General features: G+C 43.1%; 1 protein-coding gene across 1 annotated transcript in view; it reads left to right on the top strand.

The window, feature by feature from the left end:
- LOC140430516 (mitochondrial inner membrane m-AAA protease component AFG3L2-like) overlaps nt 1-18,061 on the top strand; it is a 60,756-nt gene that overhangs the window by 17,452 nt on the left and 25,243 nt on the right. Inside the window, 6 exon segments of the mRNA XM_072518034.1 lie at nt 3,025-3,096; nt 4,956-5,080; nt 7,066-7,336; nt 8,339-8,476; nt 11,686-11,839; nt 15,574-15,681. Of these exon segments, the coding sequence (XP_072374135.1) occupies nt 3,025-3,096; nt 4,956-5,080; nt 7,066-7,336; nt 8,339-8,476; nt 11,686-11,839; nt 15,574-15,681 (868 nt within the window).

Here is an 18,061-nt window from a genome sequence, read left to right as displayed (position 1 = left end):
AGCAGCGGGACTTCGGCCCATACGGGCCGTAGAATCGCTGGGGGGGGGGCGCCAACCGGCGCGGTGCGATTCCCACCCCCGCCGAATATCCGGTGCCGGAGAATTCGGCAACCGGCGGGGGCAGGATTCACGCCAGCCCCCGGCGATTCTCCGACCCGGCGGGGGGGTCGGAGAATCTCGCCCCATATCACAGCAACTAAAACGTCTAACATCTATCACTAAGCTAGTGCCAATTGCCCACATTTGACCCATAACCCTCTATACCCAGCTTTCCCATATGACTGTCTTAAATGCTTTTAAAAAGACAAAATTGTACCAGCCTCTACTACTGCCCCTGGTAGCTCGTTCCAGACACTCGCCGCTCTCTGGGTGAAACAATTGCCCCTCTGGACCCTTTTGTATCTTGCCCCTCTTACCGTAAATCTATGCCCTCTAGTTTTAGACTCCCCTACCTTTGGGAAAAGATGTTGACTATCTACCTTATATATGCCCCTCATTATTTTATAGACCTCTATAAGATCACCCTTCAGCCTCCTACGCTCCAGGGAAAAAAGTTCCAGTCTCTCCAGCTTCTCCTTCTAACTCAAAGTCCTGGTAGCATGCTAGTACATCTTTTTTGCACTCTTTCTAGTTTAATAATATCCTTTCTTTAAAAGGGGGACCAGAACTGTACACACTATTTCAAGTGTGGCCTTACTAATGTCTTGTAAAACTTCAGCAAGACATCCCAACTCCTGTATTTAATGTTCTGACCAATGAAACCAAGCATGCCACGTGCCTTCTTCACCATTGTATTCCTTATTGTATTGAAAATGCTACGGTAAGAGAGGTACAGTGAGCAATACTACCGTTGCCAGGTCAATGGACAAACCAGCCAGCAGTTTGGGTATTCCCTGAAACATGGAACCTGGCTGCCCATGTTCAGGTCCCCACTTGGGTGATTTGTGTTTCTGTCTCCAAATCCTTTGCAGCACGTTGAATTTCCAAAGACATAGGCTGTGGCCAGTTTATGGGCTTTTGTCACTTCATTGCACATGCTTAGAGTTACTTGTTGGAGAGAGGTTTGCATTTACTGGTAGGTTTCCCAATGTGCATTGTAACATGAGTTGGGTCTGAGTGTAACCTATCCAAGTTTACTTGCTATATAAAGTTAAGTAGGAAAGTAAGCTATGAGGTGGATGCAAAGAGGCTACAGAGGAATGCAGATAGGCTGAGTGAGTGGAAAAGAGCATACAGATGGAATTATCCGCTTTGGAAGAAAAATAAAAAAGACTATTTTTTTGTAGGGTGAGAGACTGGGAAATGTTTGCTTTCAGAGACTTGACTGTCATTGTACACAAATTGGAAAGTTAACATGTACGTACAATTGGCAATTAGGAGGAAAAGCATTGTTATCATTTTTGCAATTGTTTGGAGTGTAAGAGTAAATTCCTGCGATTATACAGGGCATTGGTGAGGTCAAGGCTGAACTACTGTGTACAGTTTAACCTCCTTACATAAGAAAAGTTCACTAGACTAATTCCTGGAGGGCAAGGATTGTCCTTTGAGGAAACTTTGAATAGTCTAGTTCTGTATTCCCTGAAGTTTAGAAGAATTGAGAGTTAATTGAAACATATGAAATTCTTTAGGGTTTGACGGGAAAATCTAAAACACAGGATCACGGTCTCGTGATGAAGGGTAGGTAATTTTGGACTGAGATGAGGAGACAATTTGTTGGTCCAAGGGGGTGAATCTTGGGAATTCTCTACTGCAGAGAATTTTGGATGCCCAGTTGTTAAATGCATTCAAGACTGATCAGTTTATCTTTGGGTACTAAGGGAGTTGAAGGATACAGGGGTAATGCAGGAATTAAAGTAGAAGATCGTCATGGTTTTGTTGAATGGCAGAGCAAGCTCGAAGGGCCAAATGGCCTATTTCAGCTCCTATTTATGCTTTCAAAAACATGCCACTGAGAGAGGTGGTCTTTAACGCGAGGTGTGGAGCAACAGGATTGGACTGCGTTCCAGTTGCTGTACAATGGATTGTTATGGAATTTCAATTCAAGATTTGTTTACCTATACAGAAAAGAAACAAAAGTTTTACAAATGCTACATTACCTAAATAGGGAGCAGATAAATAACTTTCAGTGGCACCTGTCCATCTCTGCAATTTCTTTGGATTATTTTTGACAATTTCTCTCACTTTTAAAGCAGCCTTTCCCTCTCTCCACCCAAAAAAGTCAAATTAATTGTTGGTTAAAAAACAGATTGTTTTGCTAAAACTTAAGTATATAATGGTGTATAGACAGTAATTCCTTTTTAGTGTTTGGATGATTCAGCAGATTGTTGACACTATAAGTGCTGCCACTGAATTTACTGTTATTAATTTGTTCCTTTCAATCTGTTATTGAAACCAAAAGCGCTAAATTTTGTAGTTAATTATATACCTAACAACTTCATTTTGTAACTGATTAAACAGTTGTTTATAAACAGTAAATGGGAAATTGTAAATTTTCTCCATCACATAAAATCATTTAACACAGAGTTTTATATTAAAGTAACCGTCTGCTTTTACTTTTATTTATTTTCCGGACCATTTGAAATGCCTGCGTTTATTGCCCATCCCTTGTTGGAACTGAGTGGCTCACTCGGCCGCTTCAGAGTGAGTTAATACCCAACCACAGTTATTTGAACTTCAGCTTTACAAATTTAATAAGAACAGATTGAAGGGGAGAAGCTAGCATCACAATTATGTTTCAGCAATACGATCTCAGTTTTGAGGAAATGTCTCTGCTGAAGATGAAGATATTAGCTCCGTTTCGTCTCTGATGACTCACACAGGAACTTGGGGAAGTGTGAATTTTAATTTGCGATCTGTGCGATCAAAACTTTTTTACAAAATAATTTACTGTGCGATCAAAACTTCAGAAACTGTAACTATTCTCCATAATGTTAATGTATCACCTTTTCAGAGCTATTGATAAAACACGTTTCTAACTTTTGCTGACACAGGACTTCTCTGCATTCTGTATATTTGCCGTTTCAGGTTGATCGCCTAGAAGTTGTTAACAAGCAGTTTGTACGGGTGATTTTCACTCCAGGGACTACAACTGATGCTGTAAGTCTAAACTAACCGACACTTTTTTTGCTTGGGTATCGTGAAAAATCCTTTCGGATGAATGATTCTGATAAATGCCCATAAACTTGAAACATTACCCCTACCGTCTCTCCTCAACAGATGCTGCTTGAGTTTTGCCAGCATTTTGTTTTTATTTAACTTTAAATATGGGACTGACCAATAGAGGGCACTCGTGTCCAATTTTCAGTGTACTCCGTAGCAATCGTGGTGCGTACACATTGAAGCTGTAATCTCTTAGCTGCTATGGATTTTAGATATAAAGTTCAAAAAATATTTGGCAACTCTTTTGAGGAATACATTAGGTAAAGATTCACATAGACTTGTAATGTTTCAGAAACTGCATTTGAAGTGTGTTGTATATATTTTAAAAATAGTCGATATTTTTTAAAAGTGTCATGATGATGATATACTCTGGATTTCCAGCAGAATATATGATTGCTGCCTCCTTTTTAATCCCGCTCTGAAGCCAACTGTTTGCTGTATGTATTCCCTTCACCAAACTAAGGAGCAGGGAACCATGCTGAGTTGTAATTCTGCTTCCTTATTTGATGCCACTTTTGAGGGACTGCATTGAGCACTTGAAGTTTAGCATCTGCCCATCACGTAAATTAATTAAAAGTTCAAAATACGGTTTTATAGCTTTTGAGATTACCATTTTGTACTCCATTATTGGCAGGTGTGTAGTACCCTTTCAGAACCATGTTGATGCTATCCAAACATTTTTCACATAAACCAATGCATTTGAACTCCAGTCTCGCGTCAAAGGACAATATGTATCATTTTAATCCATTAATCTCCCAAAATCCTGTGTGTTTAAATGTTGAATTTTTGTGGGAAAAAAATTCCAATGTTGAAGAGTGAATGTGTTTAAATTCGTAAATAAAATATTAAGTTTTAATTACAGGAAAATATTGTTACATTATTTTAAAGAGTATTGTAGGATCTATATTTATCTGTGCTTCCTATCATTATCCCCAAAGAGAAATAATCTGTCTCGTGCCATTGCAAGATGGCCACCAATACCGGTCAGGACATTTGCAGAAAATCAATTATGTAATTTGCAGGAGACACACACAGCCTCTCCCTGCCCTTAACAGTCCAGACTGATTTATATTCACTCCATCTGATAGTTCAGTTATCTGATGTTTCTGGTGATTGGGATGGGGAAGGAGGCTTCTGATCCACCTGGTGGTTCCAGGGCTTCTTCCCACTGTTAGGCCCGGATTAAGGGGAAGAGGCTCCAGGAAGGGAGATTCAGAAGCTGTGCTGAGGCCATGCATCGACTGCCCACCCGGCTCGAGGCTCAGAAATTGGGTGAATCGCTTCAGGATCCAAATAAGATCCATCTGGCAGAAATCCTGGGGCTGCAAATGTGGGATATGGGGGTTGTAATCTGGAATTGCAACCATCATCGAGTGGATCTGAAGCCTCCCCTCCTTCCCCATCCTGATCCTCGGATTCATTCCTCCCCTCTGCTCCACCGGCTTGGAGAAAGTGAGGCTTTTTAAGTAACTGTTTGCTGAGTGTCTCTGTTCCTGGTCACTGCCTATTCTGTCACTCGCAATGACATCATGGAGTAAAACAGTACAACTGCATGCACAGTGTTGGCAGCAAACAATAGCAGCCAATAATCTATTTATTTAAGGTTCAATTTCTGGAAATTTAATTAGTGCTTCAGGGAATTTAGAAAACATCTCGGGATATAAAGTTAGATATTTAATGTTCAAGAAAAATGTTATTAAATGACCCAATTTATTACTCAACATTACAGAATAAATCTAGGAATATAGATTACTGGATTGTTTATTAATTTGGTACTCTATCTCCTTTCCATTTAGGGCTATGTGTGGTTTAATATTGGAAGTGTAGATACGTTTGAGCGCAATTTGGAAAACGTGCAACAGGAGATAGGAATAGAACCAGCAAATCGTGCAGCTGTGGTGTACAACACTGAGAGTGATGGGTAAGCAGAGTGTGTGCGTGTGTGTACTTGTGACGTTTTTTAACAAAGGGAATGGGCTTGTGTTTAATGTACATATAATGACAATATCTCTGAGCTGGGTACTTGCATTCAGGAAATAGGGACTATCTTGACTTCTCGCAGTTACTGATCTCACTGGCGTCAAATCCTGTTTGCTTTTCTAATAGATACATATTAAAGCAGTATACTGCAGCAATAATGCCACTTCAACTGCATGTAATTTTTTTCCCCCACTGTCTACATCAGTAACTCCAAGCCAGATTCCCTGAAAACCAGCGATTCCATTTTTTTTATTGACTAAGCACTCCCCCAGAATAAAGTAGTCAAAAACCTCAGTGATAGTCTGCAAATCTTTTATAGTTTTTAGAGGGTGCGACTTAATTTTTAGTAATTTACTATGATGTACAATATTGTTACTGGGTAGCAATTACTACTGAATTTTTTTAATAGCAAGAAAAGTGATAAACATATTGTAAAATTGGAGGCATACAGCCCATGTATCACACCGATGTATGTTGGATTTTCAGATCCTAACATCATTTAAATGGCTTTCAGGCATGGTACAAAATAAATGTACACGGTGTCCGAGTAATATTGTCACTGGGCTAGGGTGCACTGGGGGACCCAGGTTCGAATCCCACATGGCAGATACTGGAATTTGGAATTCAATCAATAATATCAAATCATTGTCGATTGTCGTAAAAGCGCACCTGATCAGCTATCCTTGAGACTCCAACTCTTTTTTATCTTGGAAGCACAACTGTTTAAAACCTGACATTCTTGCCATTTTTCTGGAGCCTCTCAGTCCATCTCCTGCTAGGGCACAGGTTGCTGCCATTTGTAAACATTTTTGCATCTTCTTTCCTGTAAAACAGTCATAGTCCCTTCAATCTTTAACAATCAAAACCACTCAAGCTTGCTCTCCAGCAGACTTCAGAGTAGGCCACATCACCCCCTTCATTTTACCTTCAAATTAAAGTTACACAACATAATCTTTTAAACCTTACAATTTGTAACAAAGGTCCTTGATTATTCCTGTCCCATTCTCCATGCTGCTTCTCACACCATGAGAGTCTCCGTCCCATGTAACCAACCTTCACATTTGCCAGATATATTTCTGCCACCAAATACACCGTCTCATCCCGACTCTGCTTTCTAGAGGGATCGTTCTGCCACCCTGGTTCACTCTTTCACCATTCTTGCTTTCAGAGGGGATACTTGCCAACCAACCACCTCTGGTGCATATATCTGGATCGCCAAACACTACCTGATAAAATTATCAAGTAAATTGAATTAACTTGTTGGGGTGCAATCCCTTCTATGTTGGTGAAACCAAACACAAATTAGGTACCAGCTTTGCTGAACAGGTCTGTATTGTCCACATGTGCAACAGCGAGCTGCCAGTGACTTATCATTCGGCTCCTTGTTCCATTCCTACTCTGACCTCATACACTTTGGAGGTCTTTGGAGCTCTCGTTAGGCTTCAAGTACATATCTCATCTTTCCCCTGGGCACTCCACAACCTTCTCACCTGAGCAGATAGATCAGATTTTAAATGTTATTCTCATTTTAGCTCTGATTTAATTTCATACTTGACCCCGAAGCTTTGCATCTCTACCTCAGACCTCTCAACTTCTTCCGCTATTTGCACATTATGTTTCTTTAATGATTTAACGCTCATGATCCTTCTTTGTGTTTGTCTGGATAATATTTCCATCCCGATCTTCATCTTCTGATTATATCAATTTTCTTGCCTACGTCTTGATTTTCAGTTCCAAGGAAGGGTTTGCGCACCTGTAATGTAAATGTATATGTTTTCTTCACAGATACTGATTGCCCTGCTGTATGTTTCCTACACTTTCTGCTTTGTTTAGTTCCATGGCAAATTTGTACAGTAACATGGTTAATGTGGTCATTTTATCTCGAGCCTTTTGTTCATTCAAATGTTTTTTTCTGTCTGACTGCAGTTCGTTCATGCTAAGCATGTTCCCCACACTGTTACTCATCGGTTTTTTGCTCTATACACTGCGCCGAGGGTCTATGGCAGCAGGCCGTGGGGGGCGAAGTGGTGGACTCTTCAGTGTGGGGGAAACAACAGCAAAAATACTGAAAGATGAGATTGATATCAAATTCAAGGATGTTGCAGGATGTGAAGAAGCTAAATTAGAAATCATGGAGTTTGTCAACTTTCTGAAAAACCCTAAACAGTATCAGGATTTGGGGGCCAAGATCCCAAAGGTATGGAAACTATATACAAAATTATGTTGATAATCTGAAGTTTGTTTCGTGATAGAAGCAACAGACAAAAGTGTGGCATTTTCATTGCATGAGCTTTCCAACTATGGTGCCTTAGCATATGGAATATTGCAACCAAAATATACATAGTGCTAGAAAACCTTTGAAATTGTTTCATTGTGCAACAAATGTCTTTCTTTCCTATTCCACACGTTAGTTGTGCCGTGTAGGATATTACAAACTGAGTAGAATAAGAATATCCTAACATTAGAGATGAACAGTGCAAAACCTCTGAAGTATTTCATTGGATGTAAGGCACTGTGAGATGTCCCAAAATCATGAGAAGTGCTGTATAAAATTATATTTGTTCCTCCTTTCACTTTCTTCATTTTGCTTGTACTTTCTTTGAAAGGTTGTTGCCATGCAGAATATTTACTCATAACGAAAAACAAATAAAATTAATTTAATTAGTTGATGTGTTTTTACTTATGGGTTAAACATACACAGTTTCAAGCTGTAAGAAAGTTGGGATGTATAGATTATATGCAGACCCGGTTTATGTTGCAGCATTTGCAAAGCGACATTAAAAATGATGGGCAAGATTTTCCATGCCCTCTGTGGCGTGTTTCACGGAGGTGGATCTTCTGATCCCATCACTGTTCTATGTACTTGAAGCCTAACGAGAGCTCCAAAGACCTCCAAAGTGTATGAGGTCAGAGTAGGAATGGAACAAGGAGCCGAATGATAAGTCACTGGCAGCTCGCTGTTGCACATGTGGACAATACAGACCTGTTCAGCAAACGGTTTCCCGTTCTATGCACCCCCTGCTGCAGGGAACCCACGGCAGGAGTTCATCGTCGGCAGGACCGGAAGATCTTGCTGGTGAGAATGACCGGAAAATTCTGGCCGTGTCTTTATTTTAATTCTATGTGTATTGGAAACTTGTTCTTTTGCAGATTCTAAACATATCCAATACCTGCAGTAATGATTTCTCATTGGTTACAGGGTGCCGTCCTTTCTGGACCACCAGGAACTGGGAAAACCCTACTGGCTAAAGCAACAGCTGGGGAAGCAAATGTTCCTTTTATAACTGTTAATGGATCTGAGTTCCTGGAGATGTTTGTTGGTGTTGGACCAGCCAGGGTAAGATGGTGAAATGCAGTCTGTTGCCTGAAGTGATTTGTATCTTAGCATTGTTTGACAACTAACTTCACCAAAGCACATTGCAAATCTCATGCAATGGGACATCCAACTGACTGCTAAACATAATGAGTTATTGTGTCCATTTTGAATAACTGATTTGGTGAAATAGCTGTAGAATCTTTTATCCTTCCGCATCGACCTCTTGGGGCAACTAAGTAACACTTCAGTTCAAAAAATAGGAAAATGGCAGTCATTGCCTTGTTACAGATCTTCAGTTTTTATGTTTGACACTAGCAAAAGAGGAACAGTTATTGTAAGTGTAATATTTTATGAACATTCTAAGGATGTGAATTATATGTGTCGAACCCATTTTTCGATCAGGTGTTCCTGCCTGACTTGTTTTCTTGTTCCATTGATCCTTTTCAACTGCTGTCAAATAGCAATTTTTATTTCTGCCTTCAATTTTTGTTATCTTTCTTCCGTACAGTATCCTTCCTTAAACAGGGATGAGTAATCTTTGATCTTTAAGTCTTTTGTCCTCATTTCATTGTCATATGCGACTCAAGGGGGTTGAATTTCTGATTTTGTTTTCTGCACTATTTGTGAGCAACAGGAGGGAAAAGCTTGCCAAAATTCGAGCCTGATCTGCTCCTGGCTGCTTTGGCTGCCATATTGATCGGATGAGCTTAAGTCACCCTGGCGAGTCTCCTGAAAAGAGCCCAAGCAAAATCAGGATATTTAAAAACAGGTCTCGAACCTATTTTAAGATTGTTCTGAGATCTCCTAAGTCGGGCAGCACTTGATCTGTTTGTTCTTCAGTTTGCCCAGAAAATCAAAGTGACGCCGGTCAGCAAGCAGGCTGCATTAGCTGAATTTGAAGGGAGCTTCGCCTCCTCTAACCCTGGCTAGTCTTTAAGGCTGCTGGTGTACAGAGAGAATCATCCAGAACTTCTGTGCGCGGTCAACTTGTGCCTCTCCGATGGAGTCAATGCCACTAGAGATGCTGGAGTCCAGAATCAGGGTGGCAGCAGATTAAGCTCCCATCGAAGTTATCATTGTTCTCCCCAGAGGCACCATCGCTCTGATCTGAATAAAGTGTTCACAGACATGACTGCCTGTTTCTCAGTTGACTGCATGCATTCAAGGTTATGTACCAAGACTCCAGGTTATAACTGATCTACTCCAATAGTTTTTTCTGTTGTTCATGTAGAAGTTCCTGGTGTATAGCCTTCAGTCATCTTCTAAAGGCTGTGTCCTGAAGCCTGCAATTGTGCTCGCAGCAGCAGGCCTAGAGTGCAAGCTCACACTACGAACTAGCTGGTTCCTTGGACCCTCTATTCCCCTACCCTTGCTCCTGCGTATTGCAAAGTGAATCTCCCATTCCAGGTTCCTCTAAATTGCTCATCTGAGATGCCCATCTCCAAACTGGTGGGTTATGGTTGAATGTTTGTCTATCTCCTGGGGACTGTTAGCTGGCGAAGAGGCTCAGCAGTTACTGTGCTTTTGACATGGCTCCTTCCATGATCGCCCTTCTAGTGGGGACAGGACATGGATTGACGGTGGCCCTGTTCTCACCTGCTCCCTTTTTCTGTGTGCCTTTGTGTCCTGCAGGAGCAAAGACATTGTGTTGTTCACTAATGAGATTTATAGAGGACTTCCACATCATTGTAGAATATTGTGGATGGTGTATGAAGGATAGCACTGGTATGGGGAAGTAATTGTGAGGATAATCACAGATGCAAAGTGTGACAGCAGCAGATGCAGGAAATGAAGTGTGCTGCGGTGAATGGAAGGGATTGATGGGAAGTCAGAGGAAGGGTTCTGAGGAGATTAAGCAGAAAGTAAAGATAGGTTTGCATCTCACTTTTTCTTCTTCCACAGGATGTGGGTGTTGCTAGCCAGGCCAGCATTTATTGCCCATCCTAATTGCCCTTGAGAAGATGGTGGTAAGCCGTCTTCATGAACCGCTGCAGTACATGTGACTTAGGTACACCCCCAATGATGTTCAAAATTGATTTCCAGGTTTTGGACCCAGTACAGTGAAGGAACAGTGATTTTCCAAGTCTGGATAGTGCATGCCTTGGAGCCTGAAGCCTTTGTCAGATCAATAAACGTCTTCCTTCATCACAGCCAGCTCTATGGCGCAACGCTTCTTGGATTCATCTGCTCTTCTTTCGGCCTACTTTGTGAGCCAATCCATTGCAACACAGTCAAAGTGCAACTCCCATTTAGAATCATAGAATTTACAATGCAGAAGGAGGCCATTCGGCCCACCGAGTCTGCATCGGCCCTTGGAAAGAGCACCCTACTTAAGCCCACACCTCTATCCTATCCCAGTAACCCCACCTAACCTTTTTGGACACTAAGAGCAATTTAGCATGGCCAGCCCATTTAACTTGCACATCTTTGGACTATGGGAGGAAACCGGAGCACCCGGAGAAAACCCACGCAGACACAGGGGAGAACGTGCAGACTCCGCACAGACAGTGACCCAAGCCAGGAATCGAACCTGGGACCCTGGAGCTGTGAAGCAACAGTGCTAACCACTGTGCTAACGTGCAGTCTGCCTTAAATGGTATCAGAGATTCCTGATTTCTTGCCACCCCTCCCGCCCTGTCTTGCAGAATGGGTGAGCTATTGATAAACAGTGTGAGTGGCGCTAACCATCACATTTAATCACGAGGCATGAGTGCAATACTGCTCTTGCCTCTTGTACTTGTGATCAGCCATGTAGAGCTATCACATTGCTAATTTCCCAACCATCTCCTGTCAGTTTTGTCACCGTTGAGCTTTGTTAATGCACCCACTCATTATATTAGGAAATTCCTAGAAAAATATGGAAATGTTCTGTTGTTAAACTGGTGCCACAGAACCGAACTATAATGTAAAATTCTGATAACTTGACATGTAGGATTGTAGAATGTCTGAAGGTTGCACACCTCCCCATTGCTAGGAAGACCACCTACTTTAACAGTTGCATGCTCATTCTGTATCTGCTTTACCTCCACCCTCTTTCATACACAAGTGCTTATGTTTGGGCTTTGCAGTTTAACACTGTCTATGGATTTCTGTACTCATTTGTAATGCATGTTTTTCTTTTGTCTCAGTAGGTCTGGGTTGGATTTTGTTGTAGGGATATTAAAACATTTCTATATTAACATGGTGTTAAAAAACCATGAGTTGGAGACTTTGCTATTTGCTTATTTCAGGTGAGGGACATGTTCGCAATGGCACGGAAAAATGCTCCATGTATTCTCTTCATTGATGAGATTGATGCTGTTGGAAGGAAACGGGGCAGAGGAAATTTTGGTGGACAGAGCGAACAGGAGAACACCCTAAATCAGCTACTGGTTGAGATGGATGGTACGTGACAAGGGTAAAAGGTGGACTGATTGGTATTTGGACAGTACAAAAGTCAGTGCAACATTAACTAAGAATTTAAAAATATTAAGCATGCATATTATATCTATAACATGATTTGGTATAGAACATATTGTCACAAAATTCTGTAATGCTTTTCTGTACACTTGAATAAGCTCAAACTCAGTTCTAGGTTACATTGAAGACTTAAAGCTAGTTAGTGATGTATGTTCTCTGCAGGATTAACCCATTGTATTCATGACTAAAATCACGTAAAACATTGAAAACTGGATATAGGGCTAGAATTAGGCTTGGGGGGTGGGGGTGGGGAGATGGACCCTCAAACCTCGTATGACTAAAGCTCAATACCTGTATAATTATCTGCAGTCTCCAGTATATCAAGTTGCCTAGTTTCAGTCTACTACATCATGCCTATCATCTCATCGATCATGGGCTTTAAAAAAGATGCAAGATCAATTAAATAAATGATAAAGCAATATATAAAAATAATTCATGGTTTTCACCATAGAATATAATATCCAAAGTAACTGTAAAAATTATAGAATACTATCTTTGGCTCAGTGGTAGCACCCTGCCTCAGATTCAGAAGGCTGTGGGTCCCACTCCAGAAACTGAAGCACACAATGTGGGTTGACATTGCTATGCTGAGAATTCTGTACTATCAGAGATGCTGGCCTGGATTTTCAACCTCGTGACTGGTAGCAGGAGCTGGAAAAATTCCAGGCTCAGCCCTCCCACCTCGGGAGAAAGGACCGGATCTTCATTGTTGGGGACGGGTGCGGGCTGGAATAGGCCTAGCTAACCCAGGAAAATGTTGGGAGGCAGATGCCAAGGCACTCTGTTCAAATGGCCAGCCTCGGTGCTGTGGGACTTCGACCCAGTTAAAATAAAGGCAGAGAGGCCCTGTAGTCCTCACCCCTCGGGCTCCCTACCTGCCCCTCATGTCCTTCTGCTAAGCTGTAGCACTTTCATGCCCATTGACCTCCAATAAACTATATCGACTAATTAATCCTATAGTGACAATAGGATGTGTTTTTATAAAAGATATTTCATTCATTATACTATGTTTTTAAAAGTCATTTCACTACAGGGCAATAAAAGTGTCAATCATCCAGACCCTTTAAAGTTTCAATAGCTGAACTGCAAGCATTTGAAACCTCTTAAACGTGTAAATAAATATTGCGCAATTGACGGCCGAGATAAGAGAGCCAGAGCTGTCAATTAAGCAATGTTTTCTCTGGGGCTCAGGTGTTTTAGTACTCTCTAATTGATGAATGAGCTGTCAGCCAAGAATACATAATGAGGCTTGGCGAAGAGCCCAGAATCTGTTGAAACACCTGAGCCCCAGAGAAAATATTGCTTGATTGACAGCTCTGATCTCCGGGGTGCCTTGAACCACAGCTCGTTCGATCAACAGCAAGTATCTTATTAGCTCAGGATTCAGAAAGTCATTGGCCTTGGGTCGACCTTGGGAATCAAATTTGTAAAGAAAATCAGTCAGACCGTAAATAAACCTGTTCATGTAAGAGTAATCAGCAATTGATTTTAAGTATTTCAAGAGATCTATGCATGGAATCCAATTACGCTAGTGTTCTCCAATACATTAGCCATCAACCACATGTAGTGAATTGGAAACCCAGATGTGCGAGTTACATTTCTGACTAATAAATTAAGGAATGAATAATCAGCATCAGTACAGTACGCGCATGTACACTTTAACCACTTGTACATTTGTAAAGTGGGGAGAGGAAAAACAGAGCGTGCTTGTGTATTTGATCAATTTTTGTGCCCTACTTCTTTGCTTGCCACATATTGGTTATTGCTAAAATGGTGGCATAAAATTGAAATCATGGAAGCACCTGCAACATTGTACGGAGAAGAGAACTGTCATTGTGGTCATCAACCAATGAAATATATGCTATAGACCAGCAAAATGAAGCAAGTTTAATCAATAAAGAACTGTTCCAACAGTGCATGTCATTACAAAGGGCGCCTAACATTCTCTCTTACGAGAGAAAAAAAAATTGAAGTTTGATTAGGCTTGCGAGTGGATAGAATTATCACAAAGAAATAGGAAATGCAGGTTTCTGAAAATAGTTCTTTTGGAGCTGATTTCAATAGTGGAGCACCTGATCAAATTCATTTTAGAATGGGCAAAAGTTGTTTGGAAATGTTTATGTTGAATTGGGGGAGGGGAAGGGGGGCTCAGTTCACCTTTGTGGAAAATAAGGAGAAGCAACTTTGCGTCTCGTACACAAAGATGACTGCTGAGAATTTTGAACAAACAGTTTGAATTTGTGCACTCCAGATTTAACAGAAAGTGTTGAATCTAATGGCACAGCTAGGTTGTCTACTCCCATCAATTGTTATGGGCAGGAGAGACAGGCAAAGTGAACTTCTCACCAAGCAGAAGTTGTTTCGAATTATTTTTTAAGTAAGCTGTGACGTGTTTTCCCAAACCCTCAGTTTATGTAATGATTAACTCAGAATGTTAGTTTATTCACATTCAAAACCCCTTCATATTGTCACACTCCACTACACATGCAAAGCAAGGGGGGATAGAAAAATAATGTTTTACAACAATGGATAGTAACAGTACAAGAAATTAATATTAGTTCACGTGATTATTAGAATCCAGAGTCGGTGCCAATGGGGAATTCTTTCACGTGGGAATTCAAGTTCAGCTGGCTGAAGATCGGAGGCATAAAGTTCACTTTACAGTGGGTGCTGATGCGCAAGATAAAGTTGGTACATAGCGACTGGGCCAGTTCTGTAGGCAACAATAGGAAATCTTCCAGCAGAGACATGCTTTGAGGAGCAGCCTGTTGTTCAGCCTGGAGTTCTGCTCTTTGGCATTCACCGGTTGGATGCTAAACAGCAGACTGGGGATTTCTCCATTCTCAAAGGAACAGTTCTCAAAATGGTCACTTGAGTCATGTGACCTTTCTCCAAGCTGATTTCAAAAGGGATGTTTATACAACGTCTGGTATTGGCTTTGATTTCAGGACTGATGTTGTCACAGCCGTTAGGTTTTGAAAGTGTAACCATCCATATGGAGGGATTGTGGCAGGAAACCATTGTCTAGGCACACCCTCTGACACCCTGAGGGCTAAGCGTATCAAGGTGCTAATGATATGCAGTTCCCCTTTTGAAATGGACCTGGATAGTCCAGGTGTGAGATGAATCTGTTAACAGGTCTGCAGCATGACTAGTTTCAATATGCAAGTCCCCTGGTTTCGTGATTATAATGCCTTACAATGAGGTGTGCGATTCCATATTGATGAGGAAGTATTATTTGTTCGTAAATCCTGTGAGTAGCTTCCGGAACAAAGGGTCAATCCTGTGGTCATGTGACTTGAGCAGCCATCTTTTCTGGTTCAGCAAAAAGGCCATTTTTTTAAATATCAAAAAGAATAAAAGTTGGGACACAATCTATTCATGTCATATGCCATAATATGGGCCCACTTGTGAGCAGCCAGATTTAAAAATCATTGTCAAAGGCTGTCAGTTGCTTCATCGATGTTCACTAGACAATTCGGTAGTAAATTATTTTTTTTCAGATACGAAAAAACTTTTCAAATGTGTCAGTATGCCTAAGAAAATTAATGCAATTTGAAGAGCCTGCTTGCAGATTTCACAATATTCGTACCATGTTTATATTGGTAGCCACCTGATTGTACTTTTATTTAACAACTTGATTTTTATTCTCCTTTTAGGATTTAATACAAGCACCAATGTTGTTGTCCTGGCAGGAACAAATCGACCTGATATCCTTGATCCAGCACTGATGAGACCTGGGCGATTTGATAGACAAATTTATATTGGTAAGTTTTTTTTAAAAATATGTTGACTCAGAATTTTTCAACAAAAATTTTCAGCCCCCCCTGTAACAAAAAAGAAAAGAAAAGTCGCAGAGCAAGACATAAACATATCAATCCAACATAATACAGAACTTTGTACAGTGGGTTCCTCCCGCACATATTGACTTTCCCATATGTTTGTTTTTCCTTTCTCAAGTGCCCCTAGGGAAAAAACCTTCCCCGCCCACCCTCTACCCCCCCCCCCCCCCCCCCCAAAGGAAACGCTCTCCCCCGCCCCCAGGGTTGCTGCTGCTGCTGACCGACCTCCATCTAACGCTCCGCGAGATAGTCTGGGAACGGTTGCCACCGCCTGAAGAACCCCTGCGCAGACCCTCTCAAGGCAAACTTTATCCTCTCCAGCTTGATGAACCCTGCCATGTCGTTTATCCAGGCTTCCACACTGGGGGGCTTCGCGTCTTTCCACATTAGCAAGATCCTCCGCCGGGCTACCAGGGACGCAAAGGCCAGGATACCGGCCTCTTTCGCCTCCTGCACTCCTGGCTCGTCCGCCATTCCAAATAGTGCTAGCCCCCAACTTGGCTTGACCTGGACTTTCGCCGCCTTAGACATAGTCCTCGCAACACCCCTCCAGAACCCATCCAGTGCCGTCCATCCTTCCTGGGACAAACCGATGGTTATCTCTGATCGGGGACCACACCGAGGCTCCCATCGCACCCCTGTGTCGTCTCCACTGGCCCCAGATCTTTAGCGTTGCCGCCACCACCGGACACGTGGTGTAGCTTGTCGGCGAGAGCCGTCACCAGCGCCCCCAGGCTCGTTCCTTTGCAGGACGCCATCTCCAACCTCTTCCATGCCGCGCCCTCTCCCTCCATCACCCACTTACGGATCATCGCCACGTTGGCTGCCCAATAGTAGCCACCCAGATTCGGCAACGCCAGCCCTCCTCTGTCTCTACTACGAGAAACCCCCTCCTCACCCTCGGGGTCTTGTTTGCCCACACAAAACCCATAATGTTCCTGCCTACCCTCTTAAAAAAGGCTTTGGTGACCATAATTGGAAGGCACTGGAACGCAAAAAGAAACCTCGGGAGGACCATCGTTTTAATCGACTGTACTCTGGAATGCGCCCCAACATACGCTTCATAAATCCAGCATTGTCCTAGTTCGGGGCGCATACATTTACCAATACCACCCACTTCCCATGCAACCTACCGCTCACCATCACGTATCGACCTCCATTGTCCACTACTATGTTCTTGGCCTCAAACGACACCCACTTCCCCACCAGTATTGCCACCCCTCTGTTCTTCGCATCCAACCCCGAATGGAATACCTGTCCTACCCATCCCTTTCTTAACCTGACCTGGTCTGCCACCTTCAAATGTGTCTCCTGAAGCATGACCACGTCTGCATTCAGCCCCTTTAAGTGCGCGAACGCTCGGGCCCTCTTAACCGGCCCATTCAGGCCCCTCACATTCCACGTTATCAGCCGGATTGGGGGGGCTACCCCCCCCCCCTTCCTCCCACCCCCCTGCCGACTAGCCATCTCCTGTTTTAGGCCAGTCCCGTGCCCGCGCCTCCCGCACCCTCCAGTCCCCCAGACGGGGAATCCCCGCCCCGACCACCTCTTCCGCTTTCAGTTCCCCCTCGGCCAATGCAGCAGCAACCCTATTTCCGCCCCCTCCCCCGTTAGATCCAAATCGATGTCTTTTGCTCCCCCCCCATAACACTTCCGTAAGTCAGCTGATACCTGCTGACCCCGGCTTCCCCCGCCTTCCCGTTGACCCCCCCCCCCCCCCTCCACCCTTCCCTAACGCGGGAAAAAGCCCGCGTTTCCTGAGCCAGCCCTGCCCCCTGTGGCGCAGCTCCTGTTGCGGCCTTATCCCAATTCCCCCATCCCCGGACCTCTCCCCCCCTCCAGCACCGGCGCCCACATTCCCCACAGTCTCCCCATCAAATCTCTTCCCCCATCCCCATCCATCGCCCCACCCGTGGAACATTCCTTACGCATAGTTAAAACCCTGTATACAATCGACATCCCCCCCACAACCACAGACCCTCAGTTTGAGTCCAATTTTTCAGTTTGCATAAAGGTCCAAGCCTCTTCAGGCGTTTAAAAGTAGTGGTGTCGATCCTGAAATGTGACCCACAGTCACGCTGGCTGCAGCATTCCGAATCTCACCCTCTTCCTATGCAGCACTGCCTTGGCCGATTAAAACCAGCTCTCTTCTTTGCCACCTCCGCGCTCCAGTCCTGGTAGATTCGGATCACCGCATTCTCCCATCTACTGATCCGCTCCTTCTTGGCCCATCTCAGGACACACTCTCTGTCAACAAAACGATGAAACCTCACCACTACCGCCCTTGGCGGCTCGTTGGCCTTGG

This window comes from Scyliorhinus torazame, chromosome 10 (assembly GCF_047496885.1).
Source record: "Scyliorhinus torazame isolate Kashiwa2021f chromosome 10, sScyTor2.1, whole genome shotgun sequence".
Taxonomy (NCBI): Eukaryota; Metazoa; Chordata; class Chondrichthyes; order Carcharhiniformes; family Scyliorhinidae; genus Scyliorhinus; species Scyliorhinus torazame.
The sequence above is the reverse complement of the archived record's forward strand: the minus strand, read 5'-3'. Positions and strand labels throughout refer to the sequence as shown.